The sequence below is a fragment of the Antennarius striatus genome, chromosome 16 (assembly GCF_040054535.1).
Source record: "Antennarius striatus isolate MH-2024 chromosome 16, ASM4005453v1, whole genome shotgun sequence".
Taxonomy (NCBI): domain Eukaryota; kingdom Metazoa; phylum Chordata; class Actinopteri; order Lophiiformes; family Antennariidae; genus Antennarius; species Antennarius striatus.
In genome coordinates, this window is record NC_090791.1 from 2,146,671 (window position 1) to 2,171,244 (window position 24,574).

The following is a 24,574-nucleotide window of genomic DNA, read 5'->3' on the forward strand; positions in this document are numbered from 1 at the left end:
CGAGCGACGGCGATAGATTTACGAGCGTCTGCTGGTGCATGTTCCACGTATGTAATCCCGGCTCTTTCTCCACCGCCATGTTGTCTGCACGACGTCGTTCTCTCCGTCTCGCCAAACCGGGCGAGCACTAGGAAGTCTTTGTTGATTAATTCCTACAAGTTTGCATATTTACGCGACAAATTACCCATAATTCTATTTAAATGAGTTACAAAATGTTCGAGGAGGTTTACAGCTTCTCCCGGTGTCTTGTGTTTGCATTCGTCGATCGATTGGTTTGGACTTTTCCTTTGTGACACATCAGGACTGGCCCTCCGGAAGGTTGTTGGTGTTGGTGTTGGATGATGCGGCGACACATCTGGGGTGTACCCCACCTCTCGCCTACAGGTAGTTGGGATAGGCTCCAGCAGCACCAGTGACCCACAAGGTGGTCGTCGTTGAGACAATGGTTGGAAAAATGGACAAAAAGTAAGATCGATAGTTGCCTGAACTCACGGAGGGACAAATAAAGGGTTCCACAGGGTAAATCTTTTGGAAAAATGCCCCAGTTTTTGTGGCATTTCTTCTAAAAATGACCTCATCAGCCCAGTTTGTACGCGTTTTTACGGATCCGGCGTTATTTGCATGAATCAGCGCATGAATGTAGCCACAAGAGGACACAAGCCAGTGTCTTATTGTGCCGGTCCTAAGCCTGGATAAATACAGAGGGTTGCGTCAGTGAGGGCATCCGGTGTAAAACTTTTGCCAAATCAAACATGCGAATGAAACCTATGACTTCCATACCGGATCGGTCGAGGCCCGGGTTAACAACGACCGCCATCGGCGCTGTTGACCTACAGGGCGCCGGTGGAAATTGGACTACTGTTGGTCAAGAAGGAGAGGAGGAAAGTGCGTTCGCTCGAAGAAAGAGAAGAGGAACGCCAAGAGTATAGGACTGAGAGTAGGGACGTTGAATGTTGGAACTATGACAGGAAAAGGTAGAGAGTTGGTTGACATGATGCAGAGGAGGAAGGTAGACATACTGTGTGTCCAGGAGACCAGGTGGAAAGGTAGCAAGGCTAGAAGTTTAGGAGCAGGGTTCAAGTTGTTCTATCATGGTGTAGATGGGAAGAGAAATGGAGTAGGAGATATCTTGAAGGAGGAGTTTGTTAGGAATGTCCTGGAGGTAAAAAGAGTGTCGGATAGAGTGATGAGTCTGAAGCTACAAATAGAAGGTGTGATGTTCAATGTTGTGAGCGGGTATGCTCCACAGGTAGGATGTGAGCTGGAGGAGAAGGAGAAATTCTGGTCGGACCTTGATGAAGTGATGCAGAGCATGCCCAGAAGTGAGAGAGTTGTCATTGGAGCAGACTTCAATGGACATGTTGGTGCAGGAAACAGAGGATGAGGGGAGCGCCTCGAGACTGACGTTGCTCCAATTGCAGTTCGGCCATCAGAAGAGGAGTCTCATCGTCGCCTTCGCACATCCAAAGGATTTCATCGGGCGGCCAAACGTAAAACTCCGATCGCTGTGACGATTCATGAGATTCTCATTTTAAGAGCTGATGGATGGTTTTCATTCTGGACTTAGTTGATGTTGAAGCCCGAGGAGAAGCGTCGGGTCGACGTGTCGGGTTTCTAAATACAGTTCTTACCGCGTTGGTTTTTGCTGCGTCCGCTAATATTCATTAGCATGTGAAATCACACTCTACGCTCTACATGCGCAATATTTTAAACTGTATGTGTAATATGAATATGAAATTATGTAAATCATGTTATGTAAGCACAGCTTCTCAGAAAACATCTAGTCTTCTCATTCCCGTCACTCCGTAGCTTGTTTGCTCGTTTTTGGCGGGAGCTAATTTTGGCGACGTTCCTTTCCTCTCTACACGTGTGTGGCCCCACCCTGAATGCAAACACACACAATTCCATTCCCACAGATCACAACAATCATGCGTGTCAGTGTCGGTCCCCCCCCCCCCCGGTTCCTGGTAGATGAACATACATCACAGTCAATGCTGAAAGCGCCCCCCCACCACCCATAGGCCGCCGTCGCCGCCGCGGTGATGAATAAGCGCTCGAGTTCCGCACGCACCGCCGGGATTGTTTGAAAGTCGAATCAGGAGCCGAACACGTTTCAGAAACACGTGAAGCGGATCTCCTGATGGAAGCGACACGGACCGATCAGCGGCTTCTCTCTTGGTGTAACCTTTGACCCCCCCCCCGCCCCCCCCGTCTGCACTCTGCTTACAAACGGATGGGTGGAAAGCTCGCTTCGTTTCCGACGACTCCCGTTTCCCTCAGCTGTTGTTATCACCTCACGTACGGTAAAAGATAGCAGGGGGACGCCCGACGGGGAGCGGTCCCGGAGGAGGCCTGACCCCCGGCCGGGCCTGCGTGGTGATTGGACGAGGGGCGGCGGAGGCCTCAACGCTGAGCCTCCTAAAATAAGAGGATATTTTTCTGGCTGCTGGACGCTAAAAACAGCCGACTGGGTGACAGAAGGAGGATCGGCGATGTTGACGGAGGGATTTTGGGACGTTCTGTTTCTAAAGCCGTGTTGTTTTAGACGTGTGATCGCCCCCCCCCCCCCCCGACCCGTGATATAAATACACACGGATAGGTGGCAGGACCATGAGGCGAACACACAGATGTTAGCATGAGATTCCCAAAAATGGCTTTGGTCAGGATTTTGGCCAGACTGCTAGTCGCCGTTAAACCGACCGGCGACTCCAGAATCCTCGCTAGCTAACTCTTGGCTAGTTATGTTAGCGTCCTGGGAATCGCTAGACCAGCCGTTTCCTCTTCAGCTGCAAACGGTTCCAGCTTAGTTTTTTTTTTTTATTATCCCCTTTTCTCCCTCTAACTCCGACATACTGGACCTCGAATCGGTCGGCAGCTGCTCCCGTCTGAACGGCGCGACCCCCCCCTCTCCCCGCCTGCATTAACCAGGATTAAACTTTCCAGTTCTAACCTGGCAAACGGACACAGACGCTGATCTGGAGACCAGTTAGACGGGATTCTACCGGAATTTACTGGAATGTTTATCATTATTGGAAATTAAATGTCCCAGTAGACCAGGGAGGAACTCTTTTGACCCCCCCCCCCCCCTTACTGGTTTGTAAAGATAATCCAAAAAAGAAACCATCAAAAAAACCCAGATCATTTAGCTTTTTTTGAAATCAGGCTTTTAAGCTTTAAAATGTGTTTGGAAGTAAACAACTGTAAATAAATACTTTGATTAAAACTGAATCTGAATGTTAAAGAAACAGAAACACACACAAAAAAAAACAGGTTTAAGTAATAAATACTTTATTTTCACAGTTTTTCCATCATCATATCAAAATCAATCACCAGTGGGACATTGATATTTCTCTCCTGTTCAGGTTTAAGTTAAACGTGACGTTAGTCTGCACTACACGGCTTTATGTACAGCGGTTAGAAACGGTTTCAGAGCTCTGATGTTCAGTTAACGTTTAGGGGGTGGGGTGTCATCGCCCTCCCCCACCACCAGCTCCGCCTCCAGCACCGCCCCCTGATTGGTCCTGAGCTCCTGACATCATCAGGAACAGAACGAGAGGCACGATGTACATCCACTGCAGGCGAGGAGAGAGAGAGAAAATAAAAGACGTAAATCAAACAGATTCATCTGCCAAACAGCAAATTGTACGATTTGTTAGATCACAAAAAAGTTCCAGATTGTTCATCCCAGAAAAAAAAAAGTTAGGTTCATTTTCCAAGAGTTGAAGTGTGTGAGTGACAACGAGTCAGAGCAGAGACGCCAGGATCGAGACGCCAAACACACGATCGACTTCTTCAGACAGGAGAGATTTGGTGATGGTTTCACACGTTCGTTCGGATTTAAGGAAATTAACGATTAAATAAAAGTCTGAAATGTGTTTGGCGGCGATCCTGGAAGAAAAGAGGATGTAAAAGAAGGGAAGAGAGTAAAAGAGGGAGGTTTGGCCCCCCCGGTTAGTCAAACTTCTTCTACGTTAGATAGAGGAGGGAGGGGGACAGAAGAGGAAACTGTACTTCAGTGGGAATCAGCTCTGCTCTCTCGCGCCCCCTGCTGGGGGCTGCGCTGAATTGGTGGCCATGAGGAAAATGGCCCCTCCCAGAATCAAATACCACTGGAACACAGCACAGCAACACACTGTCAGCAAACGCAGCACGGCACAGTCAAACACAGGTCAGTGAACGCAGCACAACGCAAACACAACACGACAGAGCTCAGACGAGTCAGGAGGAAGAGGAGGAGGAGGAAGAGGAAGACTGGACCTCACTCCTCCTTCCGTAGGGACACCCAGATGGGGTCTGTACTCGTTCTGGTCAGAGTAATGGATTACTTTGTGACACCACAGGTCAAATTAGAATGTGTCTTTTAATAATGGGACATATAAAATGCTCCATTTCACAGGTGTCAATAAAATAAAACACATGTTGATGTCTGTATTCAACACTTTACAATCAGCAGCGACTGCAGGAAGCCAGGATGCGTTCAGGCGCCGCCTGTTAGCTCGGTTTTCTGAACACTCACGTATTTAGCGAAGAAGGATTTCTGCTCCTGTGGATTCTTCCCTTTCTTCTCCGATTCCTGTTCCATGCGTTCGAGGAACAGAGCCGTCTCAGGTCTGGAAGAAAAGACGACAATTAGCATTCAAACAAACCCCCCCCGATCGGGATCAAATGAACGCATGACGATAAAGACGGAGCGTCAGGAAACGCTGATAAACACACACACACACACACACACACACACACACACAAACCGACCCCGGCGCGGTGACGGGAGCCATGATGCTCAGTGTGGTGTTGAAAACCTCCAGATCCACTTCATCCTCCACCTCGGCGCCGCTGCAGGCTCCAGGTATCGTCACTATGGAGACGCCGATGAGGTTACCGGAGACGTCCGAGTGGAGAGTGATGACATCACTCAGGTGGGACTCGACCATGGCGCACTGAGGGGGCGGAGCAGGACTTCAGCCAGTCGTATTGACGGATCTAATTTCTACTAGTCTGAGGTGTTTTGGCGCGTTCAGCTCCTACCGCTCTGACGAACGCCGTCAGGTGTCCGTCCAGCTGTCGGTCCGTCTGTCTCTCCGCTTGCAGGAAAACCCGGGGCACTCTGATTCTGTACAGGCCGTCCACGGCCGCCACCTCCTGGGGAGGGACCCAGAATAAATAGACAGGAGGTGCAGCTGATCAGAGATCGGCTCCACTTCCTGTCCGCCTCAGCGCTCACCCTCAGTTTGGTGCGGTCCTCCTCTGACAGCTGGTTCTGGATCAGGGACGCGCTGGGCTCCCGTCCCGCCTTCACCACCAGAGATCCACGCACCTGGAACCTCGCTGCATCGTCTGAGAGATGGAGGACAACAAAACAGTAAGGAGACAACGGATGAATCACTTCCGGTGCACGATTAATGTCAAATGGGAAACAGCGGATGAGGTCGATTAGTGTAAATAAAGATGTAGGATGTTTCAACAAACCTACCGGAAGTTATGTTTCGATTACTACTGCTGCTGATTGGTTGATTAATTAATTGATTAAATTAAAAATAATCAACTGATGGCTCCTTGAACGAAGCCCTGCATCCGGTTAGGATGCTAGCAGCGTTAGCACACGGCTGCTCAGTTAGCTTCACAGTAATGGCGATAATTCGACCAGACAGAAATTAAATAGTGTTAAAACATTCTCACCGACTTCATACGAGTGTTCTAGAGGCACCGAGAAGCCGCTGAATTCCGTCTCCATGGAGTCACCGACCTTTAAACAACATGAACCCGCCGTTAGCCTCTGGCTAACCGAGGGACCGCTAACAAAAGCAACTTCCGTTCAGCCTGAAAGAGTCAAACGGAAGCTTTAATTCAATTTAATATAATTTAATTTAACACTTACCCGTCGGCCATTATTACAAAATACAAAATCAGTGCAGGCGATAAGTAAAATGGATGAAACAACGGCGAAATTTAACCGTAATAAACGAGCCATGTCTGAAAGAAATGGACCCGCAAGACAAGAGCGGCGCAGCGAAAGCAGCACTTCCGGAGGGCTTTTCAAAATAAAAGTCTCGATTTGAAGTACAGTATAATGTACGTTAGAATTAATTAAAGGCATGATTCACTTTTTATCTTTTTCTACTTTCGCCATTAGCAGAAAGTTTTTAATGCCACTTAAAATATTTTGATCTAGGTTGTAGGTAGTATGTTTTTTTTTTGTTTCATAAAATTGTGAAATATTTGATTACATTTTTTTTGGATATTTTGAAAGTGATCTGGAGCATCATATTTATTTATTTATTTATTTACTTACTTCAATGTTCATTTAAAGGCTTTCTTGCCAAAATTACAAAATTTGTGATTCAGAAAGTTTAACTTTACAGGATTTGCTAAAAATTCTGATTCTGGCTGGTTCTGGTTCTGTTAGGTGTGAAACTGACTGTATCTTAAAAATCAACCAGTTTAGATCTTTATATCAAACTATTAAACTATTAATGATAAGATTGTGATTCCAAATTCTGGTTTTGACGTTGAGGTTCAACTGAAGTGAGACATCTGGGAAAACTGAAATAAAACCGAAACTGATCCATATTTTTAACGCATCCAAACGACACCTTGAACTCATCAATAACTTCCATGGATTATTTATTTTTAACATTTCTTTCTGGTTTGGCTCCAGACTACCTGACCCTTATGTGGTCGAGCCTTTATTAATACTAAACCTTTATTGCCAATATCATGAAAATATTAATAGGCAGCTTATGATATTCCTCCACTCAAATGCGGATCATTGTTCTAATCTGGGAGATTAAAGTATATACCTGGAGGGGTCAATAAAGTCTGGTAGCGACGGGAGAGGGGGCGTGGGGGGGGGTGGAGATGCTGTCATTAAAATGGATTTCATGCTCTGTTGTGAACCGAGTTGAATATTCACGGGTCCAGACTTTGTGCATCGACTCCTCCAGAACCAGCAGAGGCTGCTAACACACCAGGAAAGGCCTCTAACCTCTGAAACCAGCTGAGTCATAAATATTCATGGCCTGTGATGACGAGGGATGCTTGTATTTTTAAATTCGTTAGTCAGCGTTTCTGTTTACCTGAATTTTCTTGAAAAGGATCTCAAAGAGTGTAAAAAATAAAAAACAACTGCCTTCCTCTGACCCAAAGACTCACTTCAGTTTCTGCTCTGATTTAATCTGGAGAAACCATGACGACGATGAAGAGGACCGACCATCACCTCTGACTCCACACTTCTGTTGCACCACAGTGTCTTGGGGTAGCAGTAATCCCTAGAATTTTGCTTGATTGTTATTATTAAATAATTATTTCGAAAATCTCCACAAATGTTCTATCTTAAATCTGTTTTCGCGTTGAGGACTTTTGTTCGGGACTCAAACCTTCCCTCCTTGTTACCCGCGGCAACTCGCCCTGGCTTTGTGTGCAGCATTCCTTCAGCTCAACTGGCTAAATTAGCATGATCTCCACTATGTGGCACCTCCAGACCAGCATTTGGGGATCTCTAAGCCTCTCCCGGCCCGTTAACGGGGGACCCCAGGTCCGGTTACGAAGTGGACCCGGCTGCAGGTCGTCTGACCGCTGGTTTGGGTCGCGACCAGAAGATTCCCAGACCTTCAGAGCCTCAGACAAGAGAGAAGAGAAGCGGCTTCCTGCCAAACTGATGGATGTGACTTGTTTCTCATGCTTATTTCTGGCTGAGGGATTCTGCTGACGTGCAACAAAACCTGTGTGGACAGGAATCCATCATTTTTAAACTCCGACATGTAAGCATCAAAGCGCCTAAAAGTTCTGACTTTCCTCTTAAATGTTTGGTTCCTTTCTTTCATTCTTGGAGGATTTCGTCGTTTGATTTCTGACATCTGTGGCGATTTGGCTCAAATTAGATCAGAAATATCTGACGCATAGAGAGGGACACCTGGGAAAGAACAAATACATCATCAGAGGCCACGCCTCCAGAATGACTATATAAGGAGTTGTGATGATGAAAACAAAAAAAAACAACGTATAACTGGATAGTTCTTTATTGAAAACCAGATAAAAGCAATAAATTCACTTTTTTTACCTGAAAGTCGTATTTCTGCTGTTATTTCTAAGGTTATTTCTACCGTTATTTCTCAGATCGCTGGATTTTGTTTAATCATTTCCAAACATGTTAAAATTAGAACGAAAGAAAATTCCTGGATTTGCTCTAATTTTCATTCTCTCCTGCTCAGTGTGTCTTTTAATCCCAGAAATCCATTTTACTCATAATGATGCTCCAGGTTTCATCTGATTGTCCTCATTAGGTAACTGTTACCTTTGGTACTTTGACCTTTTACACATAATTGTTATCATATGGAGTCATTATTCTGTGTGTGTGTGTGTGTGTGTGTCTGCAGCTTTGCAGCCCCCCCACCAAGCCCATTACTCTCTGTCGCTGCCATGAACAGGTTCACCTTACTATTCTTAGTCAATTATGACAGCATGTGTATTTATGTGAAACAGGGGGCGGGGCCGGCGCGTCTCGTCGTGTTCTGGTAAAAATGGAGCATGATGAAAAATGAGACGGGAAGTTCTGTTTCCAAAGTTTCCTTCTTTTCTATTCGACAGCGTGGCGTCATCGGCAACGAGTTAACGGCTGACAAGCCTGTACGCAGCAGAGAAAGGGTTAATGTGTGCGAACGTGTTGTCATGTTAAATGATAATCTTCGACAGATTAAAGGGGCCACAGAGTACCACTAGATTAACCGCTAACTCGCTAACCAAATCCTCTTCCTTGACATTTTGCGAACTTGTTTCATTTCGTAATCGAACGTAACCTTAGAAAACTCCATGTTATATAATCAGTATATAAAATAAAATAAACCCGCCACAGCGCTGCCCTCTAGAGGTGCAAAGCGGTATGACAGCGTTAGCTGCTCGCGTGCTAACTGAAAATCCGCGCTTTAACAGTTCATTTCTGACTGTTTAAATCTAAACGCGCGACACACCGCGGTCACGACACCTTCACAAGGTGATTATTATGGTCTGTCCTCTACCACCTGAGCCTGGTTTTCAACTTTTAATCCCATCCCTTTTCTCCGTCCTCGCTCCTCTTGTTGTGTTTTATTCTACAGCTTTGACCTCTAACCGCGGGGCATCAATCACGTTCGCGTCACTTCCTCGCCGAAGCTCGACTAATGCGGCCGTTAAATAACTGATGTCACCCTCGGCGGCGGATCCCCGGATCACGTCGGATACCTATAGCTAAGCTCCTATATCCACTCCACAATGTGGGGGAATCATTTCAGCGTATTAATAGAATTTAGTGGCGGTATAAATCGCAACTGATGAGCTGTGCATCATAAAGATTGATTAAAGATAATTCAGCTTAAAGCTGCGGCAACATAAACGCGTGATCTACTGGAGACGGACGGATCCTTCATGTTCCGATTCAGCCCCAAATCCTCCTCCAGGGGATTCTAGTTTCTCCTTGAACATCTGAATCTCCCTTTTCAAATAGCCGTCCCTCAATCTGTCTCTCAATTCTGACTTAAATTATCTCCCTTAAATTAAAGTCTCAAAGAATGTTTATTGTCATCGCCAAGGTTACGGCCGCCTGGGTAATTCGAGCGGCGCGGAAAAAAAACGAGCGCAGAATTCAAACGAGGCGACAGACGGATGAACGGGAAGCAGAAATCTGTTTGAATGCATAATTTAACCCTGGGGGAGAGGATTCGTGGGGGGGGGGGGTGGTGCTATCGTGTTTTAGTAATTGATATGTCGTATATTTATTCCACGTCTCATGTGAAATGTACGCTCGTTTGTTAGCGTGAGTGGGCCTCTCGACAAATAGATGCTCTCATTTTTCTGTTTAACTAAGGGCTGTACCAGATTAATGGGGGCGTGGGGGTCGGGATGGTGGGGGTTATTGTCTATGTTATGGTTTCTCGTCATCGCTCAGTAGGACAGATTAGCTTCTTCTGAGCATCCAGTGTGTTAAAACGCCACATTGGTGCGTTTGTGCGACAGATTAAAGATGGCGGCGGTGGCGACGGAGCGATCCGTTAAGACGGCGTTTATAATGCATTATAAAGCATTTGTAACTTGACTAATGCCCCAACGCTAGTTGTGTTAAAATGCAAATTTTTTAATATTTTTGGACATTTTAGCTCGTAATTGGCTGCTAGCGTAGCATTAACATTTTATTCGGAGTACATATATTGAGAAACGCCACTTAAAGCAGTATTATAAAAGTTGGAAAACCATGCTGGTATCGTCCCAAAAATTTAAAACTCGTGTTTGATTTTTTTTTTTTTTTTTGCTCCGACGCCGATCAAGTCCCAAAGTTAAAACATCAGACGCAGTGAAACCATCTGTGGTGGAAATAAAATGATTTATTTCACTCCATCCGCAACACTGAACCTGTAAAGTGAATGAAAATGCATGCACACTTAATTTATCGCCCCCCCACCCCCAATAAATAAATAAATAAATAAATAAAACAGTGAAGTTTTATGACGATGAATGCAAATATTTTTGATGATGCATCAGGAAAGTTTTTTAAAGGTGAAACAGGATTCCAAACCCAACAGGAAACAGGAAATGTCCAACTTCCTTGTTCTACTTGTTGAAGCCACTGTCAGTGTGTGAGGGAGGTGTGTGCGTTTGGGGGTGGGGGGGTGTTGAAGTGATAAAAAGGGGATGGGGGAAGAAGAGCCACAGACGAGGAGGGAGGAAGACGCTTCCAGAGGAGCCTCAGTAAACAGTCATGCCTGAGCCTCAGACGCCAGGTAAGAAACGGTGGGCGGAATCCCAAGCCCATATTTTTCCACCATTCTTTAAAAAAAAAAAAAAAAAAAATCCTTGAATTTTCACGGCGCTTCAGGCGAACGAAGATTCTTTCATTTGTTTCTTCGACATTACGTCTATCTCAATATCTCATTTTGGTGGCGTGTGTTCCAGCTTTTACGACTTGGTTAAAAGCCCACGTCTTCATAAACTCCCCTTCACGCTCCCTGAAGGTCTCTGTTGCCTTTACTGGCGACGTTACGGAGCTACAGGAGGATTATACGCTTTGCTTTTATGGGGACAAGCCGTCTTCTTTGCAAAAAAAAAAAAACAGAAACAAGGTGAGGGATGCTGAAGCGAGAGACGAGGTGTTGGCGTGACGACAGTCGCCCCCCCGCCCCCCCAATCTGATTGGAATGCCGGTTATGATGGAAAATGTAGAGTTTGTTTGGTCTGGTTAAATTCTGCTCATCAAAGTAAAATTCAACACGAATCATGAGATTAACAGATTATTTTTAATTTTGGTTTGATATCAATCCAGTGAAAACTCGAGCACTTTTATTTTGATGAGACATTTCCTGTAATAATTCCGATTTGTGACATAATTGAAGATATTTGTGGCGGAAGCACAAACTGCACTCACCCCCCCTCCAAGGTTAAAATCAAACCCACGGTGCAGTCTGGACGTTCGGTGACGCGTAACCTCCAAGTTGACCCTTATCCGACGTTGATGTGACGCTTTGATACGCGACCGGTATCGGTCACGCCATCTGAAAGGTGGCTGTCTCCCTTTGTCAACCGCGACCTCAGCGCTCCGCAAATCAGCCGCCTGCTTGAAACCTGAGAAATGGAAGCGTTCAAGAGTAGAGGAGGGAAAGGAAAGAACGACAAAAAAGAAAAAAGCCTGGAGACGGTTTGTCAGAGGGTCGTCCGCCGACTCAGGTGTGACTACCTCGCGTCGTATCTCCGCGCCTCAGACACCTAATCTATCTGACCCTGATTTCCTTCTGTCGTTTGGAAACGCCGTTTCCCTCCGCCGGCATCCATCTCCTTTCGCTGATCTGCGGTGGTTTCAACACATCTGTTATCCTATTAAAAAAAAAATCACTGAACTCTTGCTTATCGAGTTACTTCAAGGTCAAAATTCAAACTCAAAGCAAACGGCGTCTTTCGTGGGTCAGTAAAAGTTTGTACCCTTTCCCTTTTTATTGTCCATCATGCGGTAATTCCATCCCTACACGTCTTTATACCTCACCAATGTGTCGCCCATCCAACGTCCTGACATCACCCGTATCGGGTTCTCGACACCACATTAGTGGCTCCTCTCAGGCTCTTCTTGTTCTTGTGTTTCCACCCATCAAGTCGTTGCCCCTCTCTTGCACTTGGTTCTGCTTCCTTGGCCTTGGAGACCCTCTGCCCCCGTCGATAAGCTGGTCTCATCTCGTGTGACTCCACTTGTGGCGTCTTGCTCGCGACGGACTGGAGGATGGATATGGATGAAGCACGTATCTCAATAAACAGCCACAAAAATAGGCCTTGAGTGTTGAAGCGACGGCTGATGCGCCCACGGAGAAGGAACGTCAGCTTTGGGAATGAAAGGAACTGGGTTAGCTCTTAGCTCCTCGATGGCTAGAGTGGGGTTGTTGGTGATTTGTGTTTGATCCCATGGACGCTTCCTCGTAGTTAGACCTTGTTGATAGTCACAGGGTGTTGTGTGGGACGGGGTTACCTGACTAGTAATACTAGACGTGTTCCTGGTGGTCCTGGCAAGTGGTCCTGGGTTAGGATCCACCTGACAACCTGGAACTTTCCCGCTTTGGTTCCCTCGGGGTTCTCCAGCTTCCTGCTACCACCAATGAGTGACTTGGACCATGATTGGTTGTTTGTCTTTCCATACATGACAAGCTGGTGACTTGTCCACGATGAACCCAACTGGGAGAGGTCCCACCTTCCTCCTCAGGAAGTGGACGGTTGAGCGGACAGTAGGACGTATGAGCTGTTTGGAGATCACTTGCAGTCCTTGTCTTGGGTCAACTGGTGCTGATGGTCATCTAGTTGGTCTTTCATTTTGGTTTAGTGTGTCTGGAGTTTGAAATATGACATTTTCGTGACAATGATCAAGGATACTTGGTGAATGACTTTAAAACCACGTTTTAAAACTGAGGCGACGGTTGAAGGGAAAGAAGTCTGGGTCAAGCCAAGTCTTCTTAGTGCGGCACAGAAGTCACACCTCATTTTGGATGGTAGCAGTTGTTTAGCGGTAGCTTCAACTTCCTGTCACCTTTCTGACTGCAGGCTGGAAGGGGACTAACATCCTATCACCCTTCGCCCCCCCATTCCCCCACGGGCTGGTGTAGTGTTACCTCATACCAGGGTCGTCATCAGGTCCCTGCAGGTATGCACCTGCTTCCTGACGAAGGCGTGAAACAGTAATCTATCATCAACGGGAACTCCCAAACTCTCATCCAACGGGTGGGACGCACCCATCTGGAATCCGTCGCTCATCCCGCTTCCTGTGCGACTCCAGCCTCGGCCCGTTTGGGGAGCTACACAGACGCGAGCCGGAGACGAAAGGAAATGAACGGCGAGCTGAGTGGATGACGGCTTAATGCCGTATTTAATGGCGCCTTTGTTCGGCGAACGCGGCAGATTCCTCATCCCTAAATTAGAGTTGCATTTAGCGATTGTTTTCCTCTGTTGCGATGGCTTTACTCGCATAATAACAATGCATTCAAATCATCGGGAAAGTTTACAACGGTGCCATAAAATCCCTTTCCTCTTCCAACCCCATTACTGATCCCTCCCTCTTTCTTCTACAAATCTTCATCCTCACATGTGGCGGTGATGGGAGGAGGAAGCGGGGGATCCAAACAAGTCGTAACTCTTATCTTCGCCTCTATAACCCTTCATTGCAAGAAGTCGAGCCATCCTTCGTGTTCCTCCACCATGGTGTGTCTAATCCCCCCCCCCCACACACACACTAGGCCTCGACAGGTGTAACGCATGACCGTTCCGTCACGCGTGGCGAACGAATAGCAGGCGTGTTCGTACCTTCACAGGTTTAACAAGTCGTCCAGGCGGGAGGGGCTTTATTAGTGACCTTTATCTTGGCAGGAAGTCCTCAGCAGAACTCAGAACACCTTGCTGGGATGAAGCACAATGGATTAAAACAGTTTGTGGATTGCGCCCTTCCAGCAGTAGTGAAATAATCTGAAATTTACCTCTGAATAAATGAGTTTATTGAAACAGACGGGAAAACAGGACGATAGCGGACGGTTTACAGTGTAAATCTGCATCAATGATTCATCTGCAGCGTGTTTTCTGTTCAACCGTTTGGTCTGAAGTTACATCAGACAATAAATAAAACTGAATTCACAAACAGGAAATGGTTTCATTTGCTGTAAAAATCATTAATGTATTCTTTACTTTTGTTTTATGAGAAATTCTGCCATTTATGAACAAGCGTGAAATAAACTCAAAAGATTGGAGGATGAGGTCGGATTAAAGAGAATAAATGTCTTTTGATTGGCCCATAATTCATCACCCAAATTGGATGGAATGAAAAATGTTATATCATCTAAGAATTAAAAGAATAATTATGATATGAGCTTGTTTTTTCTGATGTCGACCAAATGTTCAACTTTAGAAAGAAGTAAAAACCGATAATACTTGAAATAATAGTCTAAACCGTCGTTTTCCGCCGCTAAAACATCTTTAACAATTCCAGAACCCCGACTTTCACCAGAAAAGGAAATCCTGTAAAATATTTAAGGTATTAAAAATACTCCTTTCCTCCCTCTTACTGAGAGACGCTGTGAAGCCAAAAACAAAAAGTAGGTCATCCAAATATGCTAATACCTCTCCTGCTCTGTTCCTGGTCGCCGGATTTCAGATGGTGCTCTTAAGAGTATCTGTTGCACGGAAAGAGCGTTTCTCTGACGCGTTTGCGTGCAGATGTTAAAAAAACCCCCAAATTGAAACCCGCTTTAAATCATGATTTTTTTTTGTCAGTCTGACATGAATAGGAAACAGAAGGAAGTCTGGTTTCCTGTGGAGGAAGAAGAACCTGGAAGACGATTATTGGTAAAACCAAACCTCACCTTGGAGACTATCAATGAACGTTGACGCCGACAGTTGCAGGAATACGAATAAACCAATATAAATAGAAGGCTTAACGAATCGGGTTACCCTTTTTATGGCTGCTCCTCCATCGTGCCCTCACCCTCTCCTCCCACCAGGGGTGACGAACCTCTCGTCGCCCCGGTTGCAGCTGCAAGACGGATGGTCAACGCCGTCGAATTAACCCGGCAAATGAATGATGGAGAGCATGGGGGGGCTTAAGTGTACCCTGACTGTGCCGACAGCATCGCCCTCCATCCCATCGTAAAACGCTGAAACTCCATCAGTCACGCTCTAGCCCCCGGCGTGGACGCCGGCCAAGGGCCAATAATACCATCGATACTCATCCACACATTCAGGGTTATAAATAGAGCGCCCCCGTATTAATCTGCTGCTCCGTGTGCGCCAAAGTGCGGCATTTTAATGTGAAGCTAACATAAGAGGAACACTCCTCCGTCATGTGGTTGTACGGCGGCGGTGGCGCGGCCACATGGGCCGCGCTAATGGAATAATAGAGTTGCTTTTAAAGTGGGATTAAGTTGCTTTGGAGGCATTGAGGGATTTCCAGTTGAATAGCAAGAGGAAATATGCATGTAAATCGGGTCGGATTGGAGTTTTAGTTGCTAAAAACATCACTCAGAGGCGGCTAATAAAGGAGGAGGAGTAATCTGATTGGTCGAGCTCAATCTCAGTTGGAGGAGGCGGTGAGGGGGTTCCACTGTGAAATGTGAAATTCGGTTAATTAAAATAAACATCATTTCATGGTGAAAGTCTTTGTAGGGAAACGACTTTAAAGGGTCATTCCAGCAGTTTTTAGTCACACGGCGTTGAAGACGTTTTTTAATCACAGCCGCTCCAGGGAGAAAGAGGACGTTTATTAAAACCAATCGTCTCGCGCATCCTTTAGTTTCATTTACTCTGATACAAAATAGAAAATCTTGTAACATGGATATAAACTTTTATAGAATACATTCCCAGTGCTGTGATTGGCTCGGCGAGTCCAGGCCCACCCACTTGTAGACCACGCCCCTTCTAAACGAACGTAATTAACATTTACCGCTAATCATCAACACCAAAGTTAATAAAAAGACATCCGGACCAACCAGGACTTTTCTACTTGGGCTAAATCAATTCATTCGCATGGATTCACGGGCGTCGGTTTATAATTAGCCTGTCATAAAAGAGGAGTCGCTACAACGGCGTCGGTTTCTCAATAACGTGAGAATCTGCATTTAAAATGCACATGAAGTCGTTTCATTTCAGAGCTGTCACTGCTTGAGACCAGAAGAACGTAGAAAACAATGTAAACGGGCTCGATCGGCTCTGTAATTCAGACCACCAACCGATGCACCAACCGGCCAGGATGGGGGGGCAATCTAGAGTCTTAATTGGACTAGAGACCGCTGGGCCTCAGCATGGGTTCTACAGCCTGGCATTCTGGTTTCACCTGCAATGACACCCTGGTGGAGAGTCGAGAGGTTCATCCGCCGCCAAAAGAGTTGGGTTGCGATAACAAAGTACAAGCAGAGGGAATATGTTCCAGACCAATCGCTCAGACAGGAAAGAGGCCGCCAGGGCCCCCGCCTCTGGTTAACATGTCTGCTGTCGCCGTAGTTCACGGTCGTAGACCAGCTTCAGTGACTTAATGTATTCAGCAATCCTCCAACATCAAGATCCAGCAAGAACAGAACTTAAGAGATGCGTTCCTCGGTAGCATCAGACAGATCGGCTCATAAAGAGGCAGCTGCTTGGGGTCGAGCATCAAAACACAGGTTCAGACTGAAAAAAGGATCCATGCCCCTTTTTAGCTTTGTTCAGCGATGAGAGGAAAAAGATTTCAAAGATTCAAATGTTTGGGTTGGCCTGACTCTTCTCGCTTAACCGACTGAACAAGCGGGAGACGTACGCGGCAAAGGAAGACTGGGAAAATGTCAAGAGAGATTAACGAAGCACACTCCGCAGAGGTTACCCTTCAAAAAGCAAAACGGGAACAGAGAGCGAGCCGAGAACGAAAGAGACTCCGCTCAGCGACGCTATTATAAAATGTTGATATTTGTTTTCCAGCGTGTGCTATAGTATTCCATCATACAGGTTGTTTATGAACGAATATCCATCCTGGTGCTGATATAAGCCGCTCGTTCCGGCCTTTGAATGCGGAACGTCAACGGCTTGTCGAGCTTTTCGCCGCTTAAACCAATCTGACTTTCAAAAGATTGAAAAGATCACTACTAATTTATATTCTCATGCTTTTTTCTCTTTTTGCCAGCTATAACTCTGTTGTCATGGCAACTAAAAAGCCATCCCATAATGTTCCTGCGCATCGGAGAGGTTCTCCAATATTACAGAAAATACAAGAAACGTTTCTCCCCCACTCTGATCAGTAATATTCTAAGAAAGCCAACGCTACGCTAGCAGGATTGAAAGTAATTAACACTGCGCGTTGATTATGCATTAATTTAATAATTGAACACACATGTCCATTGCTGCTCCTTCATGGGTGTCCATTATCGGGGGTTAATGGACAACTTGCAGCTAATCAATATCAAGTATTCACCCCAGGTCATGGTGCAAATTAATTATAACGGATATGACTAATGGAAACTGACTTTACTGTGGGTCTATGAATGGTCTGTTAGCATTAGCTCCAACCGGAGCGACATCGCGCCGCAGACATATCCAATCAGGTTTGATCAGAGTTTATTGACCTCCATTGTTTCGATTTTCGCAAAAACGGCTTCGAATTTGTATTAATAACAAATTAGTTTTCCATTTTTTTAATGCGTTTAAAGCTCGTCTTCTATATTCGGTTCTAACTTGTAGACTCTGACTAGGATCTGGACGGGCGTTGAGAAGATCCTGTGACACCCACACTTAGATTTATTATCCCTGGACCGCGATTGTGCCATTTGATCTCGCGGAGACTCTCATTCGAGCCGAGGCAGGCTAATATTTATGTCTGACGTAACTTAAAACTGCAGTTAACACTTTAAAAAGGTCTGTCCTGAGACATTTACTAGCTTAGACTCTGGGAAAGACGAGGGAAGATGGTAAAATCCCCCCCCCAAACGACTGCTTCTCTGATCTATCTATTTCATCAAATCTTTATTTTAGGCTATTCTATCTGATCTCCCTTTGATAGCTAATGTAATATTTTTTCACTTCCATTCACTGAACTGCCTCTGGAACGTTTTCGGAGCCCTCCTGGGGTGGGATGCCTCCCACTCAGAGAACCTCGGATAGAGAATATTCCTTGCTAATTAGTGGGTAATTCCATCGTAAGTACTTTCTAGAATGTGTACAACTTTTATCCCCAGGAATTGTCAACCGTCAAAACCATTATGAACTTATACGACACACAAAACTCCATCCTATTACAGGTTCATGTCCAGAGCCGTACTGTATAGCATTACAACCCGAAAGTTTAAAATGGTACTAGCGGTAAGCTTTTAGGCAATAAAACATCCTATAATTATGGAGCTCAGAGATTAAATCGGCACGTCTTTAAACGATTTGCGAGGTCAACAGAAACCGAGTAAATAAATTCTCCTTTCAAGGAGCATCTCACGTTATATTTTGTTAAATATAAACCCTATATCATCTCATGAAGAACCCAATCCGGTGGATTTTAATGGGAGGCTTCACACCATCCTTGACCCCCCCACCCCCCGCCGGCCTGGCTCATTCTTCTTCTCTCCCCGTTTTAGATCCCACCTCTTGGCTCTCTGTCTTGCCTCGCTTGTTTTTTTTTCTTCTTTCCCCCACCCCTTTGGAACAAAGTGGAATTAAAGTAGGACAAAGAAACAGTGGGACGAAAAACTGCTGAGAGTGGAGATTTGCATTAAGTGAAAGGGAAGAAAGGATGGAGACGACGAGAGACATTATCCGTTTAAACGATATGTGGAAGACTGGGGTGGGGGGGGGGTGATCCGGGCTGTCGATGAAGTGTCGATGGTAATGACGGCGGAGATGGATCCTGGCAGATGAGTGTCCATCAGCTGGGCATTACCTCCAGCGGGAGTACCGTAGGTTCAGAGGTCACCGTTACCCCCGGTCAGGACGTCCCAGGAAGAGGAAGAGCTGGAGACGGCGACTCGTAAAGGAGGCTGAAGGAGAAACGGGTCGCCCAATGACGATTAGCGAAAAGCTGCACTCGACAATTTTTTTTTTTTTTTGGTAAAAACACTGTTATCAACTTAAATCACAAAGTGGAGCCACAGCAGAGGAACCTTCCCTGATTGCGATGCTGTAGATTGGCCCTTTAATTAAATGTGAGTGTCTTTGAACCGCATCGCAGCTTCTTATTACTCCTTAACTCACTGGCTAATAGAGTAAAGCTAATGGCGCTCCGCCAATCTGTTGGTCCAGACGCAAATACCTCCACGTCCTTTGACATTTTGTACAGACAATCAGACTCCCCAGAGGATGAATCACACCGACGTTGGCGATCCCTTGACTTTTCCAATAACTCGTTGACATTTTTCGGTTTTCAGTTGAATATCTTTAGAGCTACAGATTGGATTGGGGTAAAAAAGGTCCCTGGCTAAGGTTGCCATGTTAGCGTGGTCTGAGCTAGCATGAAGAATGCTAGAATGAATAGCGGGTGGTGCCACAGCGGCATCAACCATTCTTTTGCTGCCATCTTGGTGTTTTTTGACAGAAGGGACTCCGACGCAAAGTTGCGTTGATGAGGTCGTGATGAAAACTCAACGACTGAAGCAGGAAGAGAGGAAGAGCAAAAGAAGCCTTCATCATCCCAGTTCGACATGTAGTCGTCATAATTTTTAAAGACGACGTCGAGAAAAAGTCACAACTTTCAACCATCTCTCGGAAACGAGCGAGTGTTTAATTCCTTTATTCCGTAGGAACATTTGTTTTGCCGGTTTATTGTTTGGCAGCGTTGAGTCTGTTCGACACAGTTGGGTTTAGGATCCGTCACGGCGACGGTTTTTACCTGAATGATTAAAACCCTTTACAACGTTGGAGACAGTCTTTCTGGGCATCAATAACTTTCTTTCAAAGGAGCCCAAACTCTCGTTTGACATCTTCTATTGATCTGCAGTCGCTCCAGTAACAAACGACTCTCTGTTGGGACGTTTCTGGCAAAACGAGGTTTGTAAAAATCATTTTATTACAATCATTCCACACCCTGTTGTCTCTCTGGATGGCGGTTGTTTTCAATGTGTCCCAATAAAGAATCATTTCACCTCTGGATTGTCCTATAACTTGGACGATACAAATAATCCAGGAACGACAGAAGAAACAGCCATGGACAGTTTGCGCGAAAATGTTTTCGGATACGTTTTAAGTCGGAATTAGGTGATTCAGGATTGTCTAGTCATATCTGATTAGTTCCTGGGCTGCTGGAACCTAAAGAAAAATTTTACTGCCTGAATCTCAGATCCTGTCTCGTATTTGAAGAGCTGATGGAGATGTTAACGGATTGCTGCCTGGGAAACAAACCTCATCCAAAATAGAAGCCTGCCCTGCCCCCTCCCTGCCCCCACCACCGGTATGCCAAACACAGTGCGCCAGACAAGAGCACGAGCAACTGCCAAGGCCAAACCTTGATATCTTAGACCAGCCGTTAAGTAGACTCCTGGGACACTTGCTCTGCATTTGTGGTTTGTTGCTGGTGGTTTAAAGAGATGATAGCCGTCGGGTCTTCGCTCATGTCTGGATGAGTTAAAACAAACTCATCCAGCGAAACCGCACCTCGCCGCCAAAGGAGGACACCAGGACCCTTTTTTAACATTTAAACCGAAGTCCTAACGAGGGCGCAGACCTGCCCAGATATATACACTTAAGACGCGAGCGCTTCCGAAGTTGAATTATTAGTGTGCAGCTGTGTGCTTTAACTCGTCTGGCAGACAGAAACTCATGCCTAATCTGCCATCTCATTAGACGCCCCCAGCTTCTAAAGTAACCCAGATCTGGGATCCTGGAACTTTGATGTACTTATCCTATCAAGAGCGTTTTTGTCTTCAGGCTGCCCCTTTCCCAGTTTTTCTTAAGCCCAATTATTTCTCATGATCTCTGAAAAACGTACTTATATTTATCTCTGTCTCTCTGTTTGTGTAAACTGTGCCTCGTTTGAATCGTTGCACTTTCCTCTCCGTTCAAATCTAATAGTCTCCTCTCAGCCACAGGCGACACCTATAGGCCACAGGAAGTACTGCGATGCTGCTGTTTACGTTCTTTGCCCCAACCCATACCCTATCAATTTAAGTGTGGATATTTTGTGCAGTTTTTCATCGACTAGCCAATCGCCTACCTGAACCAATCACATTAACCAATCACATGACTGTATATTTAATTACTAGCTATCACCTCCTGAGGATTTGACCACTTAGCAGCGACTATCCAAACACTTTTCTACTACAATATCACATAATGAGGATGTACGAATTTATTTGCATTTGTTTTCTCGTAGAAGCCAAGGGCCAAGTGTCTGCAGCGCCCCCTGCTGGTAAGAAGCCGCATGACATCTAATCTGATTTATTATATCACTTATCTCATATTTCAACTGCAATAAAAGCTTTTAATCTTCCTCCCGCTGGTCTTTTTCAGGCACAACAGGTGAGAAAAAACACTTCATACACGTAGCTGTCCATCGATCATCTTCATCAGCTTCATTATGATCATCTTCATCAGCTTTCTCACACGCAAAAACACTGTTTTTCCCTTCATTCAGAGGAGCCCGAGCAGGAGGAGGAGGAGGGTAAGGCCGAGATGAAACACAGAAGCAGTGAACTTCTGTGGTGACGGGGTTGAGAGTGGAAAAGCATGACGCTCACATATATGAATATATATTCAGTGATTAGCTGCTAGGATGTGCTACCGGTTTATTTTAAGCAGCAGAGATGATAATTAAATTAGGTGCAAAATAGAAGGTGTTTAATTTAAGGGTTACACAGTATGTATGTATGTATGCATCAGTGTGTGTGTACGTGTGTGTGTGTGTGTGTTTAACGTTCCCCTTTTAGCTTGGGTATTCTTAAATCGGTAAATGCAAATGAGTTTTTCACATTCGTCCTTCAGCCGCTGCTATAAAAGTGTCTCCCTGGTGGCATTAGCATAATGCTAACCTCACAGATGCTAACTACAGCTAAAGGAACTGATCAATGCTATTGCTTCCAATAAAGTCCAATTAAACAATGTCTTTAGAGGGGGGGGGGGGGCTCTCCTTACTGTTTGTTGATGTTTTTTGTTTTTTTTAATCCACTATTTAATCTGAAAATGTAAATTTAAGACGGATGCGATTCAGCCTCAGGAATCATTATTAGAGCAGAGAGTGATGCTTTTGTTGGTGGAGGAGAAACGCATTTAGATCAACAGAAAGCCGTGCTCAACTGTGTCCTATTTAACTCGAGCAGAGAGGAAATCAGTGTAAAATGAAATCCGCTTGGAAATTATTTTCCGGGATAATAATTCTAAATCTAAGTCTCTTTATCTAGAATCAACCCACCTTATAACCACATACAGCGTCGATAGCATGTTCATGTTCAGTCGCTACGCCTGCAGATGAGTAATTAAAATTAATTGCTGGAGTGACCTTGAGAGTTGTGCATCAGTAAACATCAGGTCGATCAGAAATCTCTCTACAGACTTCCATAAAGTTTCTGAGGTTCTGAATAATCCAGGCCGATTGGCTGTAGAGGATATTTCTGTAAAATATTTTATTAAATTATTATTAAAAATACTTCTAGTTTAGCTGTCACACATTCGTAACTCCATGATTAATCGCGATATCAATCACTACGATCGAACTAGCCTTTTTTGTTTTCTTTCTGCTGCCCCCTGGTGGCCTAAAAACTATTAAATTTATCGCATGTCTAATCTCTTCAAAAACCAACACCTCTCACTCCTTCATTTAAAGAGGTTCATGTCTTTCTTTCCACAAAATTACTTCCAGGAAATTCTGGTAAAAACCAAAAAAAATACAAAATGAAAACTTGGCTTTCGTTTTTTTTGCGCGTGATTTCGACGAGCAGCCGATCCAATCAGAACGAAGCAGGGAGACCTTCTAGAACTAAGATGCAAATGTTGTTGTTGTTGTCACGTTTCCGGTTGCTAAGTTGGAGTTCAGACAGAGTTGCATGTTCTTTCTGTTTCCTGCATGCCCGACTTTTCAACTCCCATCCGACGCCGAGGGCGACGCATCCCGCTTAAAGGCTTGATGTGATGGAGCGTGGGTGTCGTCGCCCGCGGCGGAGGAGCGAAAACGTGCAGGATGTACGATCTGCATGTCCGTACATATGGATTCTGCTCCTGCACTGCATGTTTTCTCGGGTCTGCGGCTACGCTTTATATGTTTATGGAGATTTCCTTCGCAACCAGCGAGTAACGAGTCCCCCAAGAGTAAAGTCGTGTTTTACACAAGCGTCCAGAGTCTATCTGTGCAGCTCACCTTTTTGGATTAAATGCCATTACGGAGTAACTTTAATAGAGGTTATGAACCAGAAGGTAGTAGTGTGTGTGTGTGTGTGTGTGTGTGTGTGTGTGCGTGTGTGTGTGTGTGTGTGTGTGATGAATCATTGTGTAACCCTTGCTGTCTTGCAGAGGATGATTAAAGGTGTGTGCGTCTGCAGGTGCGACTCATTTCTGCTGCAGTCAGACCTCAAACCAGTTGGTTCTGGTGAGGATAACGTCGTCCTATCAGAACGCAGCAGCTCAACCCAAACCCGACATCGATTGCCCCGCCCTTTATTTTAACCCGCCCGCTCGTGTCACGTTCCAGTGAAGCGCCTTGATTGGTCCAGAAGTCTGACTTATCATAAAAAGTGTTGCAAGTCCACCTCTTTGATCCAGACTTTGGGAAACCCAAACCCGAAACTTGTTTGGTCACATCCTAATCCTAAACCTAATCCAGGTCACACCCCTAAACGTCTAGACGTAAAAGTCTGATTGTTCGGATTATTGCGACATTTGTTTGTTGTGTCTGTCCTGAAATAAAACCGATCAATTATCTCTAAAACCTCAGATCCTGAACTAATTTGTAAAAAAAATACTTTTAATTAGCGAAATTGACGTTGTAACCTCTACGCTAGCAGTGTTAGCATTCACCGCTCACTGACATAAAAATCGTTGCCCTGCGAACCTCAGCGATGGTTGTCTGATCCAATTTATGTTATTCTACTTTCTTCAGTTGGCGGATTTAGTATCGAGGACGACAATGAGGCTATCGACCATAAGGAAGACACTCTTGGTGTTTGTTTGCTTCACATCTGACTGAATCCCGCCTCTTTGAAGCCCGGGATCGCTCCGGCGATGTCCGTCGACGTCGTTCAGATTACTCATGAATGCATTTGCTTTTGTTGTTTTTCTGGACGTCGTGTACGAAAACCACAAAAACGACGTTCTTTGTGAAGGCGACGACGCGTCTGACGGCGAATAGATAAAGGGAAGTAGACGAGGAGGAATTAAAAAGACCGGACTGATCTGATAAGATGTCAGATAAAACGAGCCGACCCCGAAGTCACTAAATAAAACACGTTTATGACGGCTTGTTATTTTAAAAACAGGCTTTAAAGTGATTAAAGGTGTTGGTTCCACCAAAGCGTTGGAGAACAGTGAGTGTTATGAGCAGCGATATATCCTTTCTGTCGACTGGGAGTATAACCTACATGTGTGATGTGGATATACTACGATACGCTAGCAGCTAATTTAGTTATAAGCTCTGTATTGGAGACGCGGAGCTTTTATCTGGTGCTGC

General features: G+C 45.2%; 2 protein-coding genes across 3 annotated transcripts in view; one reads left to right on the top strand and one right to left on the bottom strand.

Annotated features, from left to right (window-relative positions):
• Window positions 1-3,272: 3,272 nt before the first annotated feature.
• emc10 (ER membrane protein complex subunit 10) lies at window positions 3,273-6,007 on the bottom strand. Of its 2 annotated transcripts, XM_068336554.1 has the most exons (8): window positions 5,876-6,007; window positions 5,677-5,743; window positions 5,222-5,334; window positions 5,026-5,139; window positions 4,753-4,937; window positions 4,517-4,610; window positions 4,012-4,109; window positions 3,273-3,572 (listed from the first exon to the last, which is right to left on the bottom strand). In XM_068336554.1, the coding sequence occupies exons 1-7, from the start codon at window positions 5,966-5,968 to the stop codon at window positions 4,023-4,025; spliced, it is 753 nt and encodes a 250-aa protein (XP_068192655.1). In that variant the 5' UTR covers window positions 5,969-6,007; the 3' UTR covers window positions 3,273-3,572; window positions 4,012-4,022. The 2 variants fall into 2 exon arrangements, with proteins under 2 accessions (XP_068192655.1, XP_068192654.1); XM_068336553.1 differs by lacking the exon at window positions 4,012-4,109.
• Window positions 6,008-10,723: 4,716 nt separating this feature from the next.
• Window positions 10,724-24,574, top strand: part of mybpc2a (myosin binding protein Ca) — a 36,836-nt gene continuing 22,985 nt past the window's right edge. The window contains exons 1-2 of the mRNA XM_068336312.1: window positions 10,724-10,745; window positions 21,554-21,580. Coding sequence (XP_068192413.1) covers window positions 10,724-10,745; window positions 21,554-21,580 — 49 coding nt within the window. The remainder of the gene's footprint in view (window positions 10,746-21,553; window positions 21,581-24,574) is intronic.